The sequence below is a fragment of the Octopus sinensis genome, linkage group LG1 (assembly GCF_006345805.1).
Source record: "Octopus sinensis linkage group LG1, ASM634580v1, whole genome shotgun sequence".
Lineage (NCBI taxonomy): Eukaryota > Metazoa > Mollusca > Cephalopoda > Octopoda > Octopodidae > Octopus > Octopus sinensis.
In genome coordinates, this window is record NC_042997.1 from 177,467,674 (window position 1) to 177,495,173 (window position 27,500).

The 27,500-nt window shown below is 34.6% G+C and overlaps 1 protein-coding gene across 3 annotated transcripts in view; it reads right to left on the minus strand.

Annotated features, from left to right (window-relative positions):
- The window catches only part of LOC115216392 (small conductance calcium-activated potassium channel protein 2-like), a 307,457-nt gene that overhangs the window by 99,253 nt on the left and 180,704 nt on the right, over positions 1-27,500 (minus strand). Inside the window, exon 1 of one of the 3 annotated variants that reach the window (XM_036507180.1) lies at positions 6,175-6,248. The exons of the other annotated variants lie outside the window; for them this stretch is intronic. Coding sequence (XP_036363073.1) covers positions 6,175-6,243 — 69 coding nt within the window. The 5' untranslated portion in view covers positions 6,244-6,248. Of the gene's footprint in view, positions 1-6,174; positions 6,249-27,500 lie in introns of those variants that run through there. 3 annotated transcript variants of the gene reach the window in all.

Sequence of the window (27,500 nt, forward strand, 5' to 3'; positions counted from 1 at the left end):
ATAGTTTCCATCTTACAAATTAAATTACAAGGCATTGGTCAACCCAGATCAACCCAAGGTTATAGGAGAAGAGGCTTGCCCAAGGTACCACCTAGTGGGACCGAACCCGAAAAAACACGGTTACGAAGCCAATTTCGTAAGCACACAATCATTCATATATGAAGGTAAATGGAAATTTGACATTAGCAGCGTAAATGAAGCGAAATGTTTTCCATCGAAAATAGAAATAAGGTGAGAGATTTAGGTTAACGGAGCTTACACCTTTACTGCATTGTACGGCAAGAGCCTTTCTTACTAATACACATGAATGAATGCATTGAGGTATATCAGTAAAAATCATTCGTTGAATAGTCTTCCCAGTGGTTCTGCATGCTAACTAAATACATTGCTGAATGAACCCGCAAAATGACTTCTTTGAGATAAATAGATATGAATGTCTGTATTTTCGTTGCTGTTTATTCCATTTTTCAAGTTTTACTTTTGCATCAGCGTGTCTAAACATGTATTCAACCACCACTAATAATAATAATAATAATAATAATAATAATAATAATAATAATAATAATAATAATAATAATAATAATAATGATGATGATGATGATGATAATAATAATAAATCAACATGGCGCTGGAAGTATTTTCCAATTAAGTATAGCCCCTTTGTACGGAGAAGCCTTATTTCGCTTATTATTCTGATAATACATCTCTAACATTATTGCTTTCTTTCTGCAGAGAGCACATTATGCAATATTTTCATAAACCGAGTTGTAGCATAAATCCCAGCAATTTAGGTTTGAAATTCGCGATCAGCAAGAAATTATATGTTTAGTTTTCTCATTATAGTCGGTTGTCTAACCTAGGCAAGCATCAATAACAAAAATAATAATAAAAAGCTTAAGAAAATAATTCCAATATAATTAGCATTGATATCCTATTTATAATACAGCTGGCTTTCTCCGATGTAGATTTTAATTCTCTGAAGAATAAAAGCTACAAATTTCTTATGCATTTTTCATTTAGTTCATCTGATGTTTAATCAAAATGTCAATTATTCATACGCCAGACGGAATATGCGTTCCACTTAATATTTTTTATTTATTTATTTATTAGTTATAGCTTTCAAGAAAAATACGGGCGAGAGAACAGGAAGCAAATGCTAGCAACTAATAGCAGCATTAAGAAGATAACAATTTTAAAACTTTAAAGGCAAACTTTATATTATAAAACGTTTATCCTAAAAAGCTAGCATCACTCCTTGTCGTCTTAAAGGAGAAAGGATACGCTAGATGCACAATGCTTGCAAAAAGACAGCCAATCATTGTTGGAATATCTCTGATCGCATATCCGCCTTTTAACGGTTGATCTGGGCCTATCAAATACATGAATAAATGCTTGTGGTTTCAAATAGATTGCACACAAAGAAACATAACAAAAAGTTGCAGATGCATACAGCCTCTCGGACTTCGTACTAATGATTCAGCGGTGCATCAATGATATGGGAGCAGAGAGGACTCCATCAGCAGCAGGATGGTACTTATAGTTGAGCAAACTGGAATGCCGAGTAATGAATTGCCTTGCTTAAGGACACAACGTAACGCTCGTTCTAGGTGTTCAGTCCGCGGTCTTATTTTCTTCAGCCGAACAACTTCACCATTAAGCTGCACGCCTTTACTCTTTATTTTTTTTAATGTTTTATAATTTATCTATTATTTATTACAGTCACAAGATTGTAGCTATGCGGGGGCTGCACCTTGAAAAAGTTAGTCGAGCAACTCGACCCTGACGCTTATTTCTTTTTAAAGTTTGCTACTTATTCTATCGGTTTCTTTTGCTGATCTGCTAGCTAACAAGGACGTAAACAAACAAGCACATACACATACATACATACATACATACATACATACATACATACATACATACATACATACTTACATACATACATACATACATACATACATACATACATATGAACGTATTTGACATAATTTTATATATATATATATATGTGTGTGTTTATATATATATATTAAATTAAATTATATTATATTATATTATATTATATTATATTATATATATATATATATATATATATATATATATAATATAATATAATATAATATAATTTAATATATATATATAAACACACACATATATATATATTAAATTATATTATATTATATTATATATTATATATATATATATATATAATATAATATAATATATATATATAAACACACACACACATATATATATTTATATATATATATATACACATATAGTTGGAATTTACAAAAAATAAATAAAACAAATGACGAAGACGGGTGTGTAAACAACAAACGGATGTATTAGTTTAACGCTCAGGAAGTGAGAAAGTCTTTTACGTTTCGAGCCTACGCTCTTCAACAGAAAGGAACACAGAAATAAACAGAGAGAGAAAATATAAAAAAAGGTTTAGAGGCTAGCGATCATATATATATATATATATATATATATATATATATATATATATATATACATATACAATATAATTTTTATATGTAAAAGTGAGGTTGTGTGCTGCTGTCTCCTACGATTTAGATTCCTAACTACTCCCACATTTTGCGGTGCAGTTTAACCAAAACCGGGTATCTTATAGTCGTGATTCATATCGAGCCCTTCTGGGTATTAGCGCGCGTCTACGATGAGTCTACGATTTTAAAAAAAATTTACCATCAATTTTTCCCATTTTTTATGCATTTTTGGCATATATAAGGGAAGTAACTCTCTAAAAATTTATTATTAAATCTCAGAACGTAAAAAGCTACAGTAACCCCCCCCCCTTTGTGGTTAGCCATATTGAGATGGCTATTATACCTTACATCTCTAAAAATGCTTATATAGTTATTTCCCTTACAAACCCGAGCAACGCCGGGCGATACTGCTAGTATAATATAAATCAATATATATATATATATATATATATATACATGCACGATGGGCTTTCTCTCAGTCTCTGCCTTACACATTCACTCAGAATGCATCTGATGGTTCGTGGCTTATTGTAGAAGACACTTGCCCAAACTGCTGCGTAGGGGGATTGAATCCAAAACAACGTGGTTGCAAAAGCGAACTACTTAACTGCACAGTCACGCTTGCACCTATATTTTATATAATAAATGGTGAATTGCAAATTACTTTGTTTTCAACACTGGAAATAAACACTACGCAAAGGTGATGGTTAAGAAAACTATAAGGTGTTAGGTAAGGCCTGCATAATACTCTGTATGAATAACTCAGCTACAGTTAGGTCTAATTAATTGTCAATTTGAAAGTATCCCACTTCTTCATCTTCTTTAGTACAGCTACGTAGCAATTGAACAACATATGAATAGACAGCCATTGTGAATTAATTGACAGCTTTCTGGCAAAACAACAAAGCAGTGAAATACTCCGAAAGCAGACTAACTTTTCGATTCATATGTGATCTTACTGTCGAGTGTGATATCACAATTATATTTAGTCTATTTTTACATATTTCATCACGCTTGCATTATAGTACGGTTAACTGTCGCTCGAGAGCGAAGGTAACTTAGTAACATGTGTCATGCTTTTGCTGATCGCTTCAGGTGCTACACAACCTCGGCAGCGCATCTGTGATGTGACAGCTGGAAGGTGAGACGGCGCCAGCAGCAGCTGGCTGGTGCCATCACTACAGTTGAGTAACGAGGAGGAACGTGAAATGAAGCCTTCCTTAAGGAGACGACGCGACGCACTTTCACTCTTGCATATTCTCTATATCTCTTTCACTCTCTTACTTGTTTCAGTCATTTGACTGCGGCCATGCTGGAGCACCGCCTTTAGCCGAGCAAATCGACCCCCCAGGACTTATTCTTTGTAAGTCTTGTACTTATTCTATCAGTCTCTTTTGCTGACACACCAGCATCGGTTGTCAAGCGATGCTGGGGGACAAACACAGACACACAGACACATACACACACACACACACACACACACACATACACACACACACACACACACACACACACATACACACACACACATATATATATATATATATATACGACAGGCTTCTTTCACCAAATCCACTCACAAGGCTTTGGTCGACCCGAGGCTATAGTAGAAGACACTTGCCCAAGGTGCCACGCAGTGGGACTGAACCCGGAACCATCTGGTTGGTAAGCAAGCTACTTACCACACAACCACTCCTATATTCGATTCAAATTTTCGCACAAGGCCAGCAATTTCGGTGTATTGTGTAAGTTGATTGCATCGACTCCAGTGGTACTTATTTTATCGACTCGAAGGAATAACGGCAAAGTCAACCTTGATGGAATTTGGACTCAGAATGTAGAGACGAACAAAATGCCGCTAAGCATCTTAACGGACGTACTAATGGTTTTGTCAGCTCGCCGCTTCATATTCTTTATAGATTAAAGGTGGATTTGATAGTTTACAGGTTTGAATAGAAATAAACAGAACTACATTATATACATGAATTATAAAAGTACTAAGAGTTAGTTATATCGCGTTTAAATAAGAAGAATAGTCTGCACTGTCAGATTGTCATATTTAATTGCCGCCGTTTTATGTTCCGAGTCCAAATCCGCATTGTATTTATGCTCGGAGGTAGGAGTTTCTATAAAATATATACTTGACTTCAATGGAAAAATAACTCCTTCCCGCTCACAATGTGTAACTGTCGACAAAAGTTAGACAACTTTATATGGTATTATAATGCCGCAAATTAACAGGAATGGCAGGGCAGCGAATTGAATAACATATATTTAGTTTCGGCCTTTCTAATGTTTAGAGTTCAAATCCATCTAAAGTCGATCTTTAACTTTTATTATCCGATCAAAGACGATAAAATAAGTAATGCTGATGTTGTTGGATCGATACAATCGATTATGATCTCATATACTGACCTCCTTGTGTCTTATAAAGAAAAGAAAAGAAATAAAAACTGTTTCGTTGTTGCAAAATAGAATTAGACTTGATTTCGATACTAAATTTTTCCAACAATTATATTATTACCTTACGTCTATCTATCTATCTATCTATCTATCTATCTATTTATACATCATGGGCTTTATATACATTATTATTTATGAGATAACAGAGTAGGCGGTAACTCGGCATAATCAGTACAATGTCAGTCTTGCAGTATCTAATTATGACTTGCTACGTTCTGAGTTCAAATCCCACCGAGATCAGTTGCAGTTTTTATTCGTTTGGAAACATGACAGATGAATAGAGTACTGATAAAATCAATAGCAGTTACATAAAAAAAAATGATCTAGTCTGCCATCTCCCTAAAAAATAATAACAACCAAAAGTAGTAGTTGAAATCTAGTCGAATTTTATGAGCTTGTGGGGGGATACTACAACAAATTAATGGGAAATCAAAGATCGCTGTGTTCCGTGTCACTTCTTTTTCAACGAAAGTAATTGCGATGAAAGAAATGAAGAGAACAATAGTAGGAGATCAACTAACATCGAACCCCGACTATGTCGGAGAAATAAGGTATCTGTGTTATCTCTGTGTAAAAAAAAATTAAAAGTCATCTTTCGTATTTGACGGCATTTGTTACAAATACAGCAGAAACATCTGTAACACAGCAAGCAATAAATAGGAGTAGCTTTGTGGTTATTTGTAAGGATTGTCAATGAAATGGTTGATCAATAGTTATGAAACATTATGCATTGCTTAAGAATGTAGAATATGCATGGAACGAAAACAAATTGTAATACTGAAGATGTAACTAAAATGATTGGCCTCAAGATAAGTAAAGAGATAATTGCTTGAGATAAAAATGTGTATGTGTGTGTGTATATATATATATAGATAGATAGATAGACAGATAATAGATAGATAGATAGATAATAGATAGATAGATAGATAGATAGAGAGAGAGAGAGAGAGAGAGAGAGAGAGATACAGACAGACAGACAGACAGACAGAGAGACCTGTCAAGGTCATTGAAAGGAGACAACTATTAAGAAAAGGTGAGAAGAGACCGGTGTGAGGGGGGAGTAAGTAATGTAGACAAAATAAGCAAAAGACAAAAACAGAAAAATATAGATGGCCGTATTGAAATGAGAAAAATGAAAAGAACTAAAATAAAAATAAAAATCAATAACCAATCAATAAATAAATTAGCGAGAAAACAATACTAGAGTTAGTGAATTAGAAGTTTTCAGTTTCATCATCATCATCATCATCATCATCATCATCATCATCATTATCATCATATTCTCTTTCTCCTCCTCCTCATCATTTAATAGAGAATATTGGACAATAGATTGAAAATTCCTATAAATGAATGTTATGAAGTAATAAAGTTAGTTGTCACTATCATCATCATCATCATCATCATCGTTATTACCATCGTAATCATCACCATCATCAAAATTTTCATCAGCGGACAATGGAGAGTGTTGAATCATAAGATTCAAATTAGCTGCAACAACTTAAAATAGGTTTATGTGAAAAAGTTTGAATTGAAAAAAATTATTAGTTTTAAGAAAAAAGTTAGTAAAGCTGGGAAATCACCCCTCCCCCACGCACACACATAAGTGCAGGTGTAGCTGAGTGGTAAGATGTTCGCTTCCTAACCCATATTTCCGAAATCATTCCCATTGTTTGGGACCTTGACAAGTGTCTTCTGCTACAGCTTTAGACCGATCAAAGCCTTGTGAGTCGATTTGGTACACGGAAACTAAAAGAAGCCTACACACACACACACACACACACACACACACACACACACACACACACACACATATATATATATATATATATATTCTTTTATTCTTTTACTTGGTTCAGTCATTTGACTGCAGCTATGCTGGAGCACCACATTAAGGGATTTAGTCGAACAAATCGACCCCAGGACTTATTCATTGTAATCCCAGTACTTATTCTATCGATCACTTTCGTCGAATTCGCTAAGTTACGGGAACGTAAACACACCAACATCGGTTGTCAAGTGAATGTGGGGGTATAAACACAGAAACAAACACATAAGTATACAAACACACTCGCGCGCGCACACACACACAAAAACGAAGACAGGTGTATGAACAACAAACAGGTGTATTAGTTTGACTCTCGGGAAAATGAAAAAAGTCTTTTACGTTTCGAGCTTACGCTCTTCAACAGAAGGGAGTAAGAGAAAATACACAGATAATGAAAAAAAAAAAGATTTGTAGATTTAGCGGTCAAGCATGGCGAACGTCTCAAAGAAGAGGTTGAAAGAAAGAGAGATAATAATTGACGTGCAAGTAGCTGAGCATTTCACAGACACGTGTACCTTTAACGTAGTTCTCGGGGAATTCAGCGTGACACAGAGAGTGACAAAGCTGGCACTACAAATTCAGATACAACAGAAAGAAAGAGTGAGAGAAAGTTGTGGTGAAATAGGGGTCACCACCAACCCCTGCCGGAACCTCGTGGAGCTTTAGGGTACACGCCAGCACACACCACATGTATGTCAGTGAATCACACTCGCGCAAAGCTATACACAGATACAGAAATACACCTACGCACACGAATACATCCCCCAGGGCACAAAGTTTCACCCGCCCAGATACATACAACGATCACATCGACACTGCTACCATTGAGTACACGCATGTACACATGTACACCCACAAAGACACTCACACCCTCACGCAATGCTCACATACTCCCTCTACACACATCCACGTACCCCATCACACCCACACCACAGGACATACAAATCCAAATGCACATTGATACCCACAGTCTCACATTTCTGCAGGCAATTAGACTTATACACTTAGACAATGTAAATCTCCCAGCTAAAAACCTTATTGTCCCACATAAAGAGTTTTTCTATGCAATGTTCGTTGCATTTGGTGTTATTGCATCGTTCCACGACCACAAGGGAGCAGGGTATATTGAAGATGAAACAATTGTTGTTGTAATATAAATGTTTTTGATGGTAAATTCCGTCTTCTCTTTTTATCTTTAATATATACCCAAGGCCTGTCTTGGAATTCCTGGAATTATTACAACGATGTTTGCTAAGTATCACTGATGATGTCTGGTAGCCATAATTTGTGAACGTGCTCCGCAGACACACGACCTGGGACTTACCCTGAAATAATATTTCGATACTGTGTTTAACAAGCATTTTCTTAACCTTAATTCTTCAACTATATATATATATATATATATATATATTATATATATATATACAGGGTGTCCCCAAAAAATGTATATACACCTTAAATAATTGTAAATTTGTTATTCTTTGTAAGCCTAGTACTTATTCTATCGTTTTCTTTTGCCGAACCATTATGTGTATACATCTTTTTGGGATATCCTGTATATATATATATATATATATATATATATATATATATATATATATATATATATATATATATATATACACACCAGAACTATTCGAACAGACACCAACCAACAGTCATCAGAGTTGCTCCCATTGGAACACAAGGTAAAACCTAAAATGAATTTTTTATATTGAATGCACATCACCACTATGAACTACTACTTCATACTCTTTAAACATATAGCATGGACTCGCTCCACTATATATGAATTTTTTATTATATATGAATTTTTTATATTTGATAGCATGAACTATCTTTTTTATATATAAAAAAATTTTTTTTTGATAAGGTTCGTCATTTCAAGAACCGAAACATGTTAAATAAATAATGCATATATAAAAATCAAAAATTTGTCTAATATAGCAGCATTTTCAAACTTCATTTTTTACAAATATATACCCACTCGTATACGAGCTAATCTTATTATAAATATATATATATATATATATATATATTTATAATAAGATTAGCTCGTATACAAGTGGGTATATATTGTAAAAAATGAAGTTTGAAAATATATATATATATATATATATATATATATAATATATATATATATATATATATGACGGGTCTCTATCAAACTCCGTCTGGTAAATTCGCTCACAAGGCTTTGATCAGCCCGGGGCCATAGAAGACAGTTGTTGAAGGTGCCGCTCAGTGAGATTGAATCCAAGACCACATGGCTGGAGCACGCTTCCAAAACACCCAGCCATGCCATGCTATAAGGTAGAGACGTTAACACTACTGTAATATTATGCATTAGCTTGATATATCATCTATATTTGACATTTACAAAAGAGAATAGTATAATCTAATTGTATTTCACTTTTAATAGTGTTGTTCATTTGAATAGTGTTTTCTCAATATACACAACGTGTCGTCAGAACAGTCGATATACACCTACTTTCTCGTCGTTACCTCTTTCGTCACGAACAACAACAACTCGCAGCTAATCGTGATCGGAATGTCACACGCTCCTCTCAGCTTCCACATCGGTTGGGCTAATAAAAATAATCCAAGGCTTTAATCGTGATAACTTTCATTGCGTTATCACTTTACGACGACGTCGACGTCGACGATAGCAGCATCACATACGAGTACAACAACAAAAGTAATTACAATAAACAGTGACTGCAACTACGGAGGGATTGTCGTGAAACAAAAATCCACGACTTCTATCAAAGATGTTTTCAAGGCTAAACTGTCGAAGTAAACAGCAGCTCTACTATTATAAAACATTTCATATCAAACTACGTTCAAACTGTAACACTACTACGCTTTCCGCTTTCCTCACATAGTTGCTAATTATTTTTAGAACGTCTATATTCTATATATAAGTCTATATTCCTCCAAACACGTGTGTATTTATGCATGTGTGCATATACATACATAAATAAATATACTTACTTACCTACCTACCTATATACATAGATATTTATTCACACACATACACACACGCACACACACAACACATACACGCACGCACAATCACACACACACACACATACACTGAATGAGAGTTTCCTATTATACCATTCATCCATATCAGAGCTCTCATTAACTACCACCTCCATATATTTCGCTTCGAGCATGAAAATCCATGTATCGAGATGCGAAATTCATAGCAAATTTACTCTTCTCTAGATATTGAGTTCTTCCTAGTTTGTGCGTAATTTGTAAGCCGGAACATTTGACTATACAACACAATATAATACAATACAATATGTGGATATGCGCGCGTGTGTATGTGTATACATAGTTAGCTCAATGGGAACTGCTATTTATAGGGATAGATAGAAAGAGCTCTACTTAAGGGAGGAAAATCGTTTTTAAGTTACTTTTTTTTCTGTACTGTGAAATTATTATGAAAGTGTGAAAAGAGCATACGTTATTTCCATATAATACCGTTATTAAAGTTTCCGTTAATAGTATATAGTACGATTTCACCCTTGTTCTGGGATCCTCAGTACAACATAACTTGACATAAAATTAGCTAGTCTGGAAAGCGTACGTCTAGATATACTATTTTTGGGTGGGAAAGCCAGTGGATGATCACGGTTGGAACAATTTTTAGCGTAGGCTCATTCGATCACGGTTCTATACAACAGCAGCAACACTATCATCACTAGACAGCGGGAAGAGAGAGAGAGAGAGAGAGAGAGAGAGAGAAAGAGAGAGAGAGAGAGAGAGCGAGAGAGAGAAAAAAACAGACAGATAGAAGTCATTACGTAGTCGTTATAAATGCAAGACATAGTAGCCTAATTTCTCTCAAGTCACATCATAACGTCTTGAAAGATAAAACGTATAATGTAGTCTTTGATACGCTATATCTGAAACCTGATGACCTTGGCTGAAACGCCTTTAAGAAAAACTTTCATTAGGTTTCCACAGGAATGAACAACAACAACCATCACGTTCTCTCTAAATTTCTCTATTGTCACAAAACGATTCCCTCTTTCATTTACCTTCTATTTTGAAATCAAGTATGCTGCTCCCCACTCTGCCTTTTCCAACGCTCACATAATTTCTGTTACGTTCAATCTCTATATAGGTACTGCACATGCCACTAAGCATAGGTTTTCCTGTCTAGAACGTAGGATTCCTACAATTTCTTTCCTGTTCACGTCTTTGTAGCAGAGGGCAACAGTCTCACAGGTCCAGGAGGGTTTGTGATGGCCTTTAGCACTGCCCTTCTCTCAGAGCCGGCAGATTAAAAAATAAATAAACTGCTAAATAACTAAATATATTAATAGTTATCGTCAAGCTAATATAGCAGTCTAGAAAAATAAGACGAATGCTGCTGTTGATTAGCTCCAAGAGGCCATCACATTTAGCTAGCTATGTAACACAAGAACATGTGTCCATTATAACCTTCGAACAGGGGAGCTTCCCCTTGCTGGTCTGGCACCCACAGACTAGTTTCAGGGTGTTTGCCCCTTATCAATGTAGAGCAGCCGAACCAAGCAGGCGTCGCTACTGACCGTCTGTTCGAAGGATTATTTGCTGAAATTCAGTGGAATACATCCACTGGTTTTCAACAATAGAAACATTAGAAATATCATAAATATTCCGGAGATGTACTTGCTTAGCGAGTGACTTGATCTGAGATTGTGTGCTGGAACGAAAACAATTGCAGCGTGGAAGGTGTTTATAAGCCATTTAAGAAACACACAAAACCGTTAGATTCACTTCAACATTTAAATTTAATTTGTCAAAATATTTTCGTCGCTTTGAGACCGCGACCTGCTCACTGACAAATCTTCGTGCAGTATTATAAATATTAATATCGTCCTATTTTTCTGGACTGCCATGTTAGCTTGGCGATAACTATTAATATCCAGTACCGCTACCGTAGTCTCATTTAGAGAGACTGAGAAATATTAATATTTCTACAAATAAATAAACCTAACAGAAAAACCGATCAAAGTTTTAGTAGTTCAGGTCATTGACCATTTCATTGTGTCTACAACGAGGGCATTTAACTCTCAAACAGCCCATCTAATCTTTAACAGATACGACGTGGGTTCAAGAACATTACGTTGCTCGAAGTAACAATAGTACTGTCGTTTGGTGATTTAACGGACAGTTGCTTCTATGGTGGCAGGGATTTTGTCCAGGAGGTAAGATAATTCAACCTCTGAACAAAGCTGCCGCTGCCGCTACTGCTACTACTATTACTACTACTACTATTACTACTACTACTACTACTACTACTACTGCTGCTGCTGCTGCTGCTACTACTGTTGTTACTGCTGCTGCTGTTGCTACTACTGCTGCTGCTGTTGCTGTTGCTGCTGGAGCTCTCTCCAATCATCACCACCATCACCACCACCACCACCACCACCAGCGCTACCACTACCGCTGCTGCTGCTACTACTACCACTACTACTACTACTACTATTACTAGTACTACTACTACCACTGCTACTGCTGCTGCTGCTACTGCTTCCAACCACCACCACCACCGGTGCTACTGCTACTTCTCCTCCACCACATCCTCCTCCTCCTCCTCCTACTACTACCACTACCACAAGCATCATTGTCATTTCAAATCCCTCCCTTTCTACTCGCTTCTGCTACCAGTTGCGAACTTTAATAATAAACAGAATACGACAAGATGTCTGCTGGATTTAATGCTGTGCAAAGACGAAGCGAGGCTTTTGAAAAATTGCTTTTTATATTAGATGGAAAAATATAACATTTAATTATGACACGAAGCTGTTCAGATAAGATGCAACTGTTAGTTTCATTTGCTTTGCTTTAATTTGAAATGGTTTTCTTCTCTTTCTCTTTATTATTATTTTGATCGTTGTTTTTTTTTATCTGTATATTTGAAAGCCATTATGTACTGATTCTCGGTAAAGAGAGGGAGAAAATGTAGAAGGAAAAAGAGAAAGAAGCAGACGCAAAGGGAGGTATATAGACAGGTAAATAGACAGAATTCGCAGCTGGCTAGATGAAATAAAATGTCAGGATACGACACTTTCCGTTTTGTTGAAGTCGTTGGAAATGTGTGCGTGTTTGTGAGTAGGTTCTTGTGTATCTGAGCGTGTGCGCGTGTTTGTGTATGCAAAGTAGGTCTCCAACTGGCTAGAGTCAAAGCGTAGAAAGTGTATGTGTGTGTTTTGATGGATGTACTTTAGTAAGAGGCATTGCTTAAAGGTTTTGACTTTTGTGTAGTGTATTTAACTAAGACATCCTAGCGAAGCCCAGCAACAGTCTCCATGCAACACTCAAAGAAAGATGTGAGATCATAATTACAAGTTAAAAAAAAAACAAGCAGCAATTATGTGCAATTCTCCCTTGATTACATTGATAACATTCCCATACTATTGCTGGATTGGAGGCGCAATGGCCCAATGGCTAGGGTAGCAAACTCGCGGTCGGAGGATCGCGGTTTCAATTCCCAGACCAGGCGTTGTGTGTGTTTATTCAACGAAAACACCCCCGGCAGGGGGTGGTGTCGACCCCTGTTGTACTCTTTCGCCACAACTTTCTCTCACTCTTTCTACCTGTTTCTTGAGTAACGCTGCGATGGACTGGCGTCCCGTCCAGCTGGGGAGAACACATACGCCATAGAAACCGAGAAGCCTGGGTAGGCTTGAAAAGGGCGCATAAATAAATAAATAAAAGTATTGCTGGAGTTTCTTTAACAATCACTCAATCTGCGGAATCTTTCTCAAGCCACATCCAACCATCTTAAAAATTTATAAAATTTTTTTTTTTTAAATAGAAAGAAACATCTTTGCACAATATGATCATATTTCTTAAAAGATGACTGATACAGGTCTGCTGGATAAGAACTCATATGAGCAAACAACAACAAAAACAACGTCATCATCATCAACAACCATAGTAAAAACAACAATAATAATAACAACGTGTAAATAAGTGAGTGGATTGGGTTTCTTAATATCTAAGTTTCTTGACCGCAGTCACAACAATGAAAAACAGGTTGCTAGAATATGAACAGCAGATTGTTTAGTTTGTAGACCGACGTCCTGTCGAATCAGTTTCCCATAGAACTCTTTCTTGAGAAGAGAACGGTATTTTACCATAGAAAATGTAGCTTTACTTTAATAGGTTTGAAATAACTCATAAGGAATGCACAAACAATTGATACCATATGAGGTCGGTTATAGCGACGTTTAAACATTTTCTTTACATTATTGAACCGTATTTTTACTACCTCTTCTACAAATTGTGTAACCGCTTCTGTATCTGTGAGCGAGGTACACACTCTCACATACACAGATATACATACATGGAGTCCCTCTATACACATATACACGTACACATACAAGCACACAAGATAGACATGTATAAATTGTTAGTTGCTACGTACGTTTCACCATTGCAGTTATTCTCAATCCAGCATTGAATGTATATGTGTATATGTATATATGCATGAATATTAGATTAGATATCTACAGGAGTAGATTATATTATTTCTCAGTGCATTTAAATTCTAAAATTATGCACTATTCAAAAGCTGCTTTTAAAAGCCTGCGATATGTACATTACATTTTTTGCTGGGAATAAGATTGAATTAGCATTCGAAACACAACACAGTGTCTGAGGTAACTCTCTTTCCTTGTTTCAGTCATGTGAATGAGGTCATGCTGGAGCATCGCCTTTAGTCGAGCAAATCGACCCCAGGGCTTATTCTTTGTAAGCCTAGTACTTATTCTATCGGTATCTTTTGCCGAATCGTTAAGTTACGGAGACGTAAACACACTAGCATCGGTTGTCAAGCAATGTTGGGGGGACAAACACAGACACACAAACATATATACGACGGGCTTCTTTCAGTTTTCGTCTACCAAATCCACTTACAAGGCTTTGGTCGGCCTGAGGCCATAATAGAAGACACTTGCTCAAGGTGCTACGCAGTGGGACTGAACCCGGAACCATGTGGTCCGTAAGCAAACTACTTACCACACAGCCATTCCTATGCCTATATAAATATTAATATAAATATTAATATTAATATCTGTACATCATAGGGCAGCGACATTGAAGAATATTTAGCACGCCGGAGAAAATGCTTAGCAGCATTTCATCCGTCGACTTTACCTTTCATCCTATCGGAGTCGATAAAACAAGTACCAGTTGAGCACGGCGGTCAATGTTACCGATTTGCTCTCTCCCTCGAAACTGCAGACCTTGTACCAAAATTTGAAATCAGTTTTCGTACTCCATAGAGTAATTTGCGTGCATATTTTTAACATGTGTGTTTGGTTACATTATTTTAGTTATAGTTAAAGTATTCAGTATTGTGTATCTATTATGTAGATAAAGATTGCTAAATCTAAATATATTACCAATTATATGTACTAAACTTCTAGCATTTAAACTGGTAAATCACTCTGTACGTGTAGAGCATGCATGCATGCATGCATACATTCATACGTTCATACATACATGCATACATACATACATGCATACATGCTTGCACAAACATACATATATGCATACATACATACATGCATACATACATACATACATACATACGTACATACATACATGCATACATACATGCACAAACATACATACATACATACATACATGCATACATACGTACATACATACATGCATACATACGTTCATACATACATACATACATACATACATACATACATACATGCATACATACATACATACATGCATACATACATACATACATGCATACATACATACATATATACACACATACCGACGTTAACACATACACACAAACATACGTACATGCATGCATACATACATACATGTTGCGCCTCTATAATAGATTGTATGCTTATTGTTAGTAATAATATTCAATCGCCAAATGGTAACAGCAGTTGGTTCAATAAAATGCTTTTATAAGATATAATAGTTCAAAGTTGTATTAAAAATACTGTTGTATGTATCGAGCAATAAAATGAAGACAATAGTCGAAAACAAGTGCCATATCTGAAGTTAAACTGAAATTCACATTCACGTCCGTTATTCCTACTGTATTTTACGTGTATAACCTTTCATGTCTATCAGATTACAATATATATATATATATATATATAATATATATATATATATGAAGGTTTCGAGATGATGTACAGGTATTATATATTAGAAGAAATGAGGTATTCAGAAATCTGGATGGTTTTATATTTACGGATATTTATTGATACGTCACATGTTTTTATAAATCGTATATTAGCGCTTGCGTCGGCAACTCCACTAGAGTGGACGCAAGCGCTTATATATGATTTATAAAAACATGTGACATATTAATAGAAATCTGTAAATATAAAACCATCCAGATTTCTGAGTACCTCATTTCTTCTAATTTATATATATATATATATACTCACACTCACATACATACACACACACATATATGTACATATGTATGTGCATATATATATGAATATATACATATATATACTCATATACGTTTATATATATATATCATAGTTCATATACAAATATACATACATATATATATATATATATATATATTATATATATACCGGAGTAAATATATATACTTTAAATAAAGCATATATATATATCATAGTTCACATATAAATATACATACATATATATATCATAGTTCACATATAAATATACATACATACATACATATATATATATATATATATTTATATGAATGTATGTATATTTATATGTAAACTATACATATATGCATACATACATATATACGTATGTATGTATGTATGTATGTATGTATGTATGTATGTATGTATGTATACAGAGTTAGACGAAGAAGGGAAAGAGACATTTATTACTTGACTGTCTATACTAATTTCGTATAAAAGCATATATGCAAGTATTTTACAGTAAAGTAGTTGGTAGAAAATAAAAGCAAGGTACTAAAATATGAAAGTTAACAGACGCATACAGTGAACTGACATTTAAAACCGTCTGTATTTCTATAGTTTCTATGAGATGTGATATTATGTACGACAGACAGAAAAGAAGAAAGAAAAAATCTAAATGTTTTGAATTCTGTTTTTGATCTTTGCTGATATTTAGGTTAAAATTCTGTTATGTTCATCCATCTGCGACTGATAAATTAAAACAGGTAAAAATATTGAGTTTCAATTGAATCAATTATATTAACTACTCGTTTTGATTAGAATATTCTTGTGAAAAGTATAAACATCGATGCTGTATATGAGTATGTGGGTTTAACTTTGGTTGAGTAGACCAACGAGCAAAGGCAATCCAACTATTACTATCCTGTGATCTTCCGTATCGAGAACTAACATTCTGTCATACGTGTTTTTTTTAAAGGGAAAGTGTTAATCTGTTGAGATTTGATTGCTACTTATAGCCCTTCGAGCGACCCAGTACTTGATTGAGTCAATGTTAGTGTGACTTGAAATATTATTGAAAATGTAACTACAGTACAGCTTACTCTTCAGGGTCCAACCAGTTCTACCTATCATAGCTCTTTCTTCCATCCGAATATTAACAATTATTATTTCTTATTTTTTTTATTGCCCACAAGGGGCTAAACATAGAGGGGACAAACAGGGACAGACAAACGGATTAAGTCGATTACATCGACCTCAGTACGCAACTGGCACTTAATTTATCGACCCCGAAATGATGAAAGGCAAAGTCGATCTTAGCGGAATTTGAACTCAGAACGTAGCGGCAAACGAAATACGCATTTCTTTACTACACACAAGGGGCTAAACACAGAGAGGACAAACAAGGACAGACAAAGGGATTAAGTCGATTATATCGAGTCCAGTACGCAACTGGTACTTAGTTAATCCACCCCGAAAAGATGAAAGGCAAAATCGACCTCGACGCAATTTGAACTCAGAACGTAACGGCAGACGAAGTATCGATGAGCATTTCGCCCGGCGTGCTAACGTTCCTGCCAGCTCGCCGCCTTCAGAACAATTATTATTTTTAAGATTTTAACATACAAGGTTTCTAATATAGGCATAAGGCCATAAATTTGAGGAAGAGAATAAATCGAACCCTCAGAAACTTGATTGGTAGATTATCTTATCTTATTGACCCCGAGAAGATGAAAGTTAAAATTGATATCGATGAGATTTGAACTTAATGGTCAGTAAAATACTGTAAAGGATTTTGTTTGACATTATAACGATTAGGGCATATGATTAGGGCAATATCTACTTTTGGCAAAAGTCCTCCGTTTTTTGGGGGGCGCGGGGTGGAGGGTTAAGTCGATTACATCAACTACATTACTTTACTGGTACTAATTTTATCGATCGCAAAATGACGAAAGACAAAATCGCGCTCGGCGGGATTTGAACTCAGAACGCAATGAGCTGCTAGAAATGCCACCACGTTCGACGCACTAACGATTTTGTTAGCCGTTGCCTTATTCGGGTGTATATGATAATCTTTCCTGCTATAGGCACAAGGCCTAAAATTTCGGGGAAGGAGCAAGTCAATTACACTGATCCCAGTACGCAACTGGTACTTATCAACTCCAAATGGGATGAAAGGCAAAGTTGACCTCGGTGGTATTTGAACTTAAACGCTAAGCATTTTGTCCAACGCGTTTATTATTCTGCCAACCTGTCCTCTTATTCAGCTGGTTGTTAAGGATTTCTAATACAGGGACAAATTAACGCACTTTAAAGGTATAGTCCATGATAACAACCACAATACTTGGTTTATATCTAATGAGATTATAATTTTTTCCACATTATTTACTTTCCGATATATGTAAAATAGATACTAGTCAAATTGATACAATACACTGTTGCTGTTTTGGAAATTTTTACTCGGTGTTTATTGGGGAAATTAATTTTACTCAGCTGCAATAGGATTTTTTCTCAAATGGGACGTGGAAATACGGGACGTGAGAAAATTCTTTTATTGCACTTATTTGCTAGGATTTGTAATGAATAATTACTTTTGTATAAGCACTACAAATTTTAGCATTACTGCAATGATATTTATTCTTTTTTTTTCGGTTTTAAATTTTAAAATTAATGCTATTTATTTTTCATGTAAAACCTGCTTGTAATTCTTTTTGTCTTTTAAATCCGCAGTCATAGCGTCTGTTGGAATGATGAAGAATTTTTTTCTTAGTCAAGTTCCGTGATTTCGCTCCAAGAATGCACACAGAGATTATTTACTTAGATTCTTCATTTCCCATTCATACACCACGTACAGTTTGTCTTTCTCTTCTTTTGCAATAAATTCTAGTTTAACTTCCTTTATTGTTTTCATTTACCGTGTTGTTCCTACTCGACTTTTTTAATTACGTTACAAGACCATGGCATTGACGAGATATTGTCTAACAATAACCATTGAACTATTTACTATATATTTCTGTATGGGAGTGTGAATGTCTCTTGTATGCTGTATGTATGTGTGTTGTATATATATTTTCTTCTAATTTCTTCTTTTTTTAATTTCGGAACAAGATTTACAAGAGTAGAGAAAAAAGAAAGAAGGAAAAAAGGAATGTAAAAAAGGAAAATAAATTAATAAAATCAGGAAATAAAATATATTTTTCAAATACGTTCGTTGCCTGAGAAACAGATATTTATCTAACTGTGGTAATGTTGAGTAACTGCTGCATTGTAGAGGTTAGTTGAAGTGGAGCTTAGACAGAAAACCAATTGCAGTTGCTATTTAAAACTCGGTCAGCCTTGATTAAACTGATGTATGATAAAAGAGATTCCAGCTATTACGATCTCATCTCTTATTTAAACCGTGTATCAAAGATTACAGTATCCAGAGTATCTTTTCATTGTAAAATCTTTCCGCTACAGCTTCTCAGCGTCGGGTACAAGGTCGCTGCAATGAGAAGCAGCGACCTTGTACCCAATGGTGGGTAAGGTTTTATACTCACATCCGCCACTAAAGTGCAAATAACACTCAACATGTTCACTCGGGATGCACAACCGTAGTCTCTTGCTTCAAGAAATCTCAAAAGCATAAGCTTCAGTCGATTAAATCTGAGTCAGTATTTGGCAGGTAGTTAACTTTATCACCCTAGAAGGATTAGAGGCAAAGTCTGTTTCGAATCCTGAATGCTATTTTATTTCCCTTATAACGCTGTAACAGGTGCAGAATGGCCGAATGGTTAAGAAGGTAGCTTCAAAACCACGAGGTCACTGGTTCAATTCCACAGCGTAGCGTTTTGGAACTACTTAATATGTAATTTTTTGTTATAGTCTCCGATAAAATCATATCTTGTGAATGAAATTGGGTGGATGGAAACTATATAGAACCCTTCAGATGGATTGCAGTTGTAATTAACAAGGTTGATCCTTAGCATACAGAGTCACACTGATTCTGCCTGAGAATTTCGTTATGAATACACATGCTTGAAAGATGCTCAGCCACTTACTGGCTAATTTAATGAGTAGGTAATGCTGTTGATCTCACAATTGAATACTCATCGTCCGAAACGACGATGATCCCCAATTAATCCAATCGATAATAATAATAATAATAATAATATTAATATTAATAATAATAATAATAATAATAATAATAATAATAATAATAATAATAATAATAATAAGAGAAGAGCATTATCGCTGTGAAAACAACATCCATCCATGAATATTTATTTATTAATTTTTAAATACATATTTTATCTGTGAATTTGCGCGTGCAATCTGGGAATGCATACAATGAGCTTCTCTGCCCTAGGGGTATAGAAAACACTCGGCGAGAAACGGAAGAAAATTTGAAGAAAGAAGGAAAAAAAAATAATAATGATAATAATACGAGTAGAACTGTTTCCTCAAAGCCAGTGAAGCATTTATTATTCATTGATTGAATATCGCTCCTTTCCGTCAAGAATTTATTGTTCGGCTTCATAGTTTCAAGTAGAGACTTCTCCTTCGAAAAGTCATGACCGAGTACATTAGTACCTAGCTTTTCTCATTGATCAAGAACATACGCTTCCTTAGGCTTTGTTTCCATTCTATTTCATACCGCCGCATCTATCGCTGACGTATTTGTTCCTGAAAGCGTATCAAGTCTACTGACCGTTTTTATGTTAATTCTTGCCCAGGTGGTTTCACAAATGTAACTTTACATGCGGCATATGGAGATTTTGTGCTGTCAAAATAACAATAGCGAAGCTTCAATAAGGACTTGAAACTGATTCACGGAGTCGGCCCACTAAGAGCTTGTTTATTGCTCTAAGACATTCATTAACTGATATTGCGATAGAAAAGGAAAACAAAAACACCAAAAACACCAAAAACAACTGCATCAACAAAATTATCTTTTAAAGGAAGACGTAGAATCGAACATGTTAATCATATTACTTTTCCAGTGTGTATATTAATAACTTCATTAAAAGAATTATCCGTGTTTTCAAGTTTTCAATATGTCTAAAGCTGTGAAATATTTCTAAAAGAAAGCTTTCGTCTATTTTAGATTTTTAAAATCAGACACAAAGGGAGAAGAAGAAAAAAACAATACAAAAACAAACCGACAAACGACATATAAAAATAAAACGTAAATGAAAGCCGCATATTCATTTGTCACGAACTGAAGATAGTAAAATAATATGCTAAAAATAATCTCCACTAAGTGAGACGAGAGATTTTAATGAAAATAGGCAAAATATAAAAACTCCAAAACGAAAGACAATCACGTGATATATTACAAAATATTTAAAGTCATGATATTTTTCATAATTATGTACATTTTCTTCTGTTTCGCTATTGGTGTTTTTCCTTTTCTTTCATATTGTTTTATTCAGCTGTTTTATATTTTTATATCTCTTTTACGAGAACAAATAAATAACTTCACGAAAACGTCGCAGTGAGAAATTAGAAAGGAAAAAAAAATACTTTCATTATTTGTATGTGTGTGTGTGTGTATAAGCGCAGCAATGGCTGTGATGTGAGAAGCTTGCTTCCCAAAACACATGGTTCGAGCTTCAGTGTCTCTGCGTGGAACCTTGTCTTCTACTATAGCCTCGGGACGACCAAAGCCTTGTGAGTAGATTTGGTAGACGGAAAGGCGTCGTGTCCGTGTTTGTTCCCTTTAACATCGTTTGACACCCTAGCGGTTCAGCAAAAGTACCGATAGAATAAGTACTAGGCTTACGAAGAATAAGTCCTGGGGTCGATTTCTTCAACTGAAACCTTTTAGGGTGGTGCTCCAGCATGGTCGCAGTCAAATGACTGAAATGTGTAAAAGAAGGATAAAAGAATATATATATATATTTACTATTTGTTTCAGTCATTAGACTGCCGCGGCCATGCTGGGGCACCGCCTTAAGATATATGACATATGTAAGTATGTATATGTGTGCATTCTTTATTGAATCAGTAGAATCGATACAACGTTGGACAAAATGTTTCACGTTGTTTCTCTGATTCTTTTAGCTCTGGGTTCAAATCCTACCGAAGTCAACAGTTCCTTTAAAATTTCGAGATTGCTTTAATCTTCTACGACTCTTCTCCATTTGAGGCCTTATGCCTATTCCAGTATACATGCAAGTCTGTATGTAAGTGTGTGTATAGATACCATATTTGCCCAATTTCCTTCTCAAGCTGATAGCTTAGCATATTTAGCTATTATATGAAGTCACCTTGTATAAATAATTAGCGTAGTGGTTAGTTTAAATTTTCATGCGCATCGGAAAACTTGAAAGAATATGCTTTCGATCTTATAATTCCCCCAAATTTAGATATTCTAATATTTAAATCTATTTCAGCCTTTCTGATTTGTGCTGTATTTTGTATAAAATATATACTGCTTAATCAATGGTGAGCCGCAAAAACCATAAATATGCGATGTATGCTATCCAATACGTTGAAGGCTTCATTTTTATTGCTTTATATGACGAGTAAATATTCTATGCTATGGATTTGGGGACGCAAAACGAGTATGTATTCTCTAAGTATTGGTCAACAAACTGCGAAACAGCCGTCATGAGAGTCTTCCTACTTTTCACAGTAAAACCATTGACGGAATGTGTTTACGTCATTAAAATTTCTCTCAGAGCTACGCTTCCTGATAAGTGTGTGTGTGTTTATTAACATATATATATATATATATATATATTATATATATATATGTGTGTGTGTGTGTGTGTGTGTATGTATGTATGTATGTATGTATGTATGTATGTATGTATGTATATATATCTATATATGCATATATACATACATATAAATAAAGAAATGGAGTTAAAACGCAGATGTTATTCAAATATTTATACTTCCGACATATGTTTCGAAGAAAACATAAGTATTACTCCAGAGGGAATAAAATGATGTAAAACAATGCGATCTTCTCATCAGGAAAAAAAAGAGAAATTACTTATAGATAATTAATTTCTACCAATCTATAAAATTTGACCTTTAATTGTCTTCTTACATTTCATTTCCACTAAATTTATCTATTTCCACGTCTTTAAGCTTTATTCCCAATCATCTATCGCACTATATTTCTCCACTCCTGGATTTCTGCTAATTTCTTTCTTTCTCCTCCTTCTCTTTCTCTAAATTGCATTTGACGTTAAATCTATTAACGGTTTTATAAAAAAATAACTTGCCAGCGTTCCCTTCATCATACACGCAGTCATCACATTCGGTTAAAATGGCTTATTAATGTGTTTTGTTTCTCTTTGTTTTCCCTGATGAGAAGATCGCATTGTTTTACATCATTTTATTCCCTCTGGAATAATACCAATGTTTTCTTCGAAACAAATGTCGAAAGTATAAACATTTGAATAACACATGCGTTTAGCTCCATTACTTTATTTATCTGATATACAAAAACATTTCACTAAACCCTGGAATTTCTACCTTTATAAGTAGGCTGTAACATTCTTGGTACTTAAGTGAACTTTTTACTACCCTGGTAACTATTTAAAAAATTTTTTCCGGTGTTGTTTGTACACATTGAAATACACACACACACACACACCACACACACACACACACATATATATATATATATATATATGCTAATATATATATATTCATTTGATTGTTTAAATATGTTTCTTCGATTTCTACTTCGTAATTTTAAACTCTGTTAAAAATCCCATTGTTTTATATACATTTCTACAATTGATAAACAAAATATTGTTGAGACTAGTTTGGTATGTATGTGAATAAATCTATTTAAAAGCAACGACAAATTCAGGTGCATTTTCAAAAACAAATTCCCCTATATATTCTCCTTCGTCGGAATTCACCTCTTCTTTCCGTATATATATATATATAATATATATATATATATATATATATATATATATATATTATATATATATATATATATATATATATATATATATATATATATATAAGGTTAATCCAAACGAGAAAACAGAAAAAACAACAACACAAGGAGGTGGAACAATTAAAGTATTATTATTGAGCGCTCAGGAAAATATATATATATATATTATATATATATATATATATATATATATATATATATGACCTGCCTGCGTAGTCGGCGAGGTGGGTTCATTTGAAAGCTACAACAATTCTAGGAAATGGGCATTAGTCTCTTGCAGGTCAGTCGGACCGTTCCATACCAGCGGAGCAAAATACAGAGGCTGCTCAGAATATCAGGTACCCATAGGCCGCCATGGAATCGGATAACCATCCTAGCCGTTTGTACCTACAAACTGCAGCTCTTTGGCGAGATGAATCGGAATGGAGGGGGAAAAGCAGATTAAACTCGATGTGCTAGGGCTCAGTCAAAAACATCGAAGGAAATAAATAAATGCGAGATAGAAAGAAGGAAGTGTCGTGAGACTGGGAAAAGCAAAAGATGCGAGAGCAACAAACAAGCGGTATAGGGTTTGTTGTAAGCAATGAATAGGCTTCGGAAATAGTTTCCTGACAATTTTCTTCCTCAGACATTGGAGAGCTAAACGTCTCAGAAAATGTTATCCTGAATACCATCCAGGCCTATGCTCTGACAAATACTTACAAAAGATATTTTAAGTGGAAGAATTCTGATATGACCTAGAGAAAGTACTGGGTCACAAATCTACTCATATCGTAGTGTAATGGAAGATTTCAACATAAAAGTTGCGAAAGGATCTTTATGGCAGAGTAAGAATTATATTGGAAAATTTATTGAAGTTGAGTATATATGTATGTATGTGTGTATTTATGTATGTGTGTGTGTTTATATATTTATATACACACACACACACACACACACATATATATATATATATTATATATATATATATATATATATATATATATATATATATATATAGTAAAAGCAATTAAGATTCAAGTGAGTTCTGTTGAATTCACATGAATGCGGTACTTAACTTAGATGCACCAGAAATCTATTTGGTATTAACCATAAGATAATGCGGGGTGATTATAAACAAGAAAAAGGCAACAAAAAAGGATCAATATTTTGGTACAATTGTTTCGTACGAAGGCCACCTTTATTAAGGCTGCAAATATTGCAGCAAATACAAGTGACCCGTACTCATCAGCCGAAAAAACATCTGAGTTCTCAAAACATCTAAGGGGGTGAGGCTACACTCCTGAAACATCAGGGATAGTTCTATAAAAATCAGATTTAGATAATAAACGGACTTCCAGCTATAATAACGATAACACTATTTTAGATAGCAGCATTAACTATAATAACGAAAAATATACTCATAATGATTTGAATAGCAGGAATATGAGACATCTATCCTTGAGTAATCCCACATCGGAAAATGATCCCCCTAGGGATCCCGGCACCTGGTCTATGCGGGTTAAATAACGTAATCTATAAAAGTACCATAACTATAGAGAATAACAAATTTATTTATTTACGGTGTACTATAAATTTTAAAAAACGTCTTAGTAACCATCTCTCTTCTTTCAAATTACGTCATAAAGCTGATAGCACCACACTTTCAAGTAAGATCTAGGAACTCAAAAACAATAATATTAAATATAACCTTAATTGGGAATTAGTTAGAAGAGCGATGCCTTATAAAAATAACAGAGTTGGTTGCCAACTTTGCTCCATGGAAACATTTGAAATACTAATGCATAGAAGAAATGGTGACTTATTGAATAACCGTATAGAATTGGGTCAGTCTTGTATTCACGCTAGAATTAAGACTCTAAAATATTTTAAATGATAATCGTATATAAAAACCATTTTGTGATTTGTCTATCTTGCTTATACTAATAAAGCAATACTCTTATATATTATATATTTTAAATAGATAGCTGCGAGCTCATAAGCTATGGTTATATTCTCTCTAACTGTACCAGATTTGGAACATAAAGAAATAAATTAGTTGCAAAAGAACTTTCATTCTAATAGACTATATAGATAATTTAAATTAATTTAATCTAATTTTTAATCTAATTTAGGTAAACCAACTTAAAGCAAATAAGGTAATAAGACTTCGTAATTCTTTTATATGCTATAAGTAAATTAAAGCTAATCCCATAGAAATAATATAACGATTTTGCATTATGAAAAACAATACTCTCAATTCTTTCTTTTGACCCCTAAATGTAGTCCCAAAGTCTGCCAATGTATAAGTAGTAACATTAATAAATAAAGAAATAAATTAAATGACCTCCTTTCTAGTGTTGCACTGAAATCTGTTAATGATTTTCCTATAGTGACAACCTTTGACCCGCCATTACCTTCCCGTGTCCTCTTTATATAGCAATTAACAACGGTATACTGGTCAAGAATAGCATTCTTCTTTAAAACTCTTAGATTCTTGCAAATTCTGACCCAGTCAGTCTGTCTCCACTGAAATAAACTATTCTGCGTAGTTGGATATTTACAACCCCTTCTCCTCTCAGTTACCCCATTATACCCTATGTGAGTGATTGTCTCTACGCTCCACTAAATTTCCTTCAACTAATTCTAACATAGCAGTTTTGATAAATGATCAGAAATGCAACCAGTATATCATCATACACCAGGAAACCCACTTTATTATGGACTAATTATGGATAAATACATCGTCTGTGAGTATGAAATCTCTCCTCATATTTCCAGAATTCAAACCTACTTCATTATGGATGGATTTACATTTTCATTTTCTGTGAAACTAAGAGGTTTTTTAAAATACTTTTTTAAAACCTGTTATATGACTGTGCAACATTAAAGAACTTTGGAAGTCCGTTTATTATCTAAATCTGATTTTTATAGAACTATCCCTGATGTTTCAGGAGTGTAGCCTCACCCCTTAGATGTTTTGAGAACTCAGATGTGTTTTCGGCTGATGAGTACGGGTCACTTGTATTTGCTGCAATATTTGCAGCCTTAATAAAGGTGGTCTTCGTACGAAACAATTGTACCGAAATATTGATCCTTTTTTGTTGCTTTTTTCTTGAATATATATATATATATGCATACATACATACGTATATACATAGATATATGTATGACGGGCTTCTTTTAGTATCCATCCACGAAATCCATTCACAAAGCGTCTTAATCGGCTCGAGGTTACAGGAGCAGACACTTGCTCAAAGTGCCACACAGCGGGACAGAACATGGAACCATATGGTTGGGAAGCAAACTTATTAACACAAAGCCACACCTTTTGGTTATTAAATAATATTACAATGGAATTGAGACCTACCATTTGTACACATTTTATTGACTGCTGAATACCG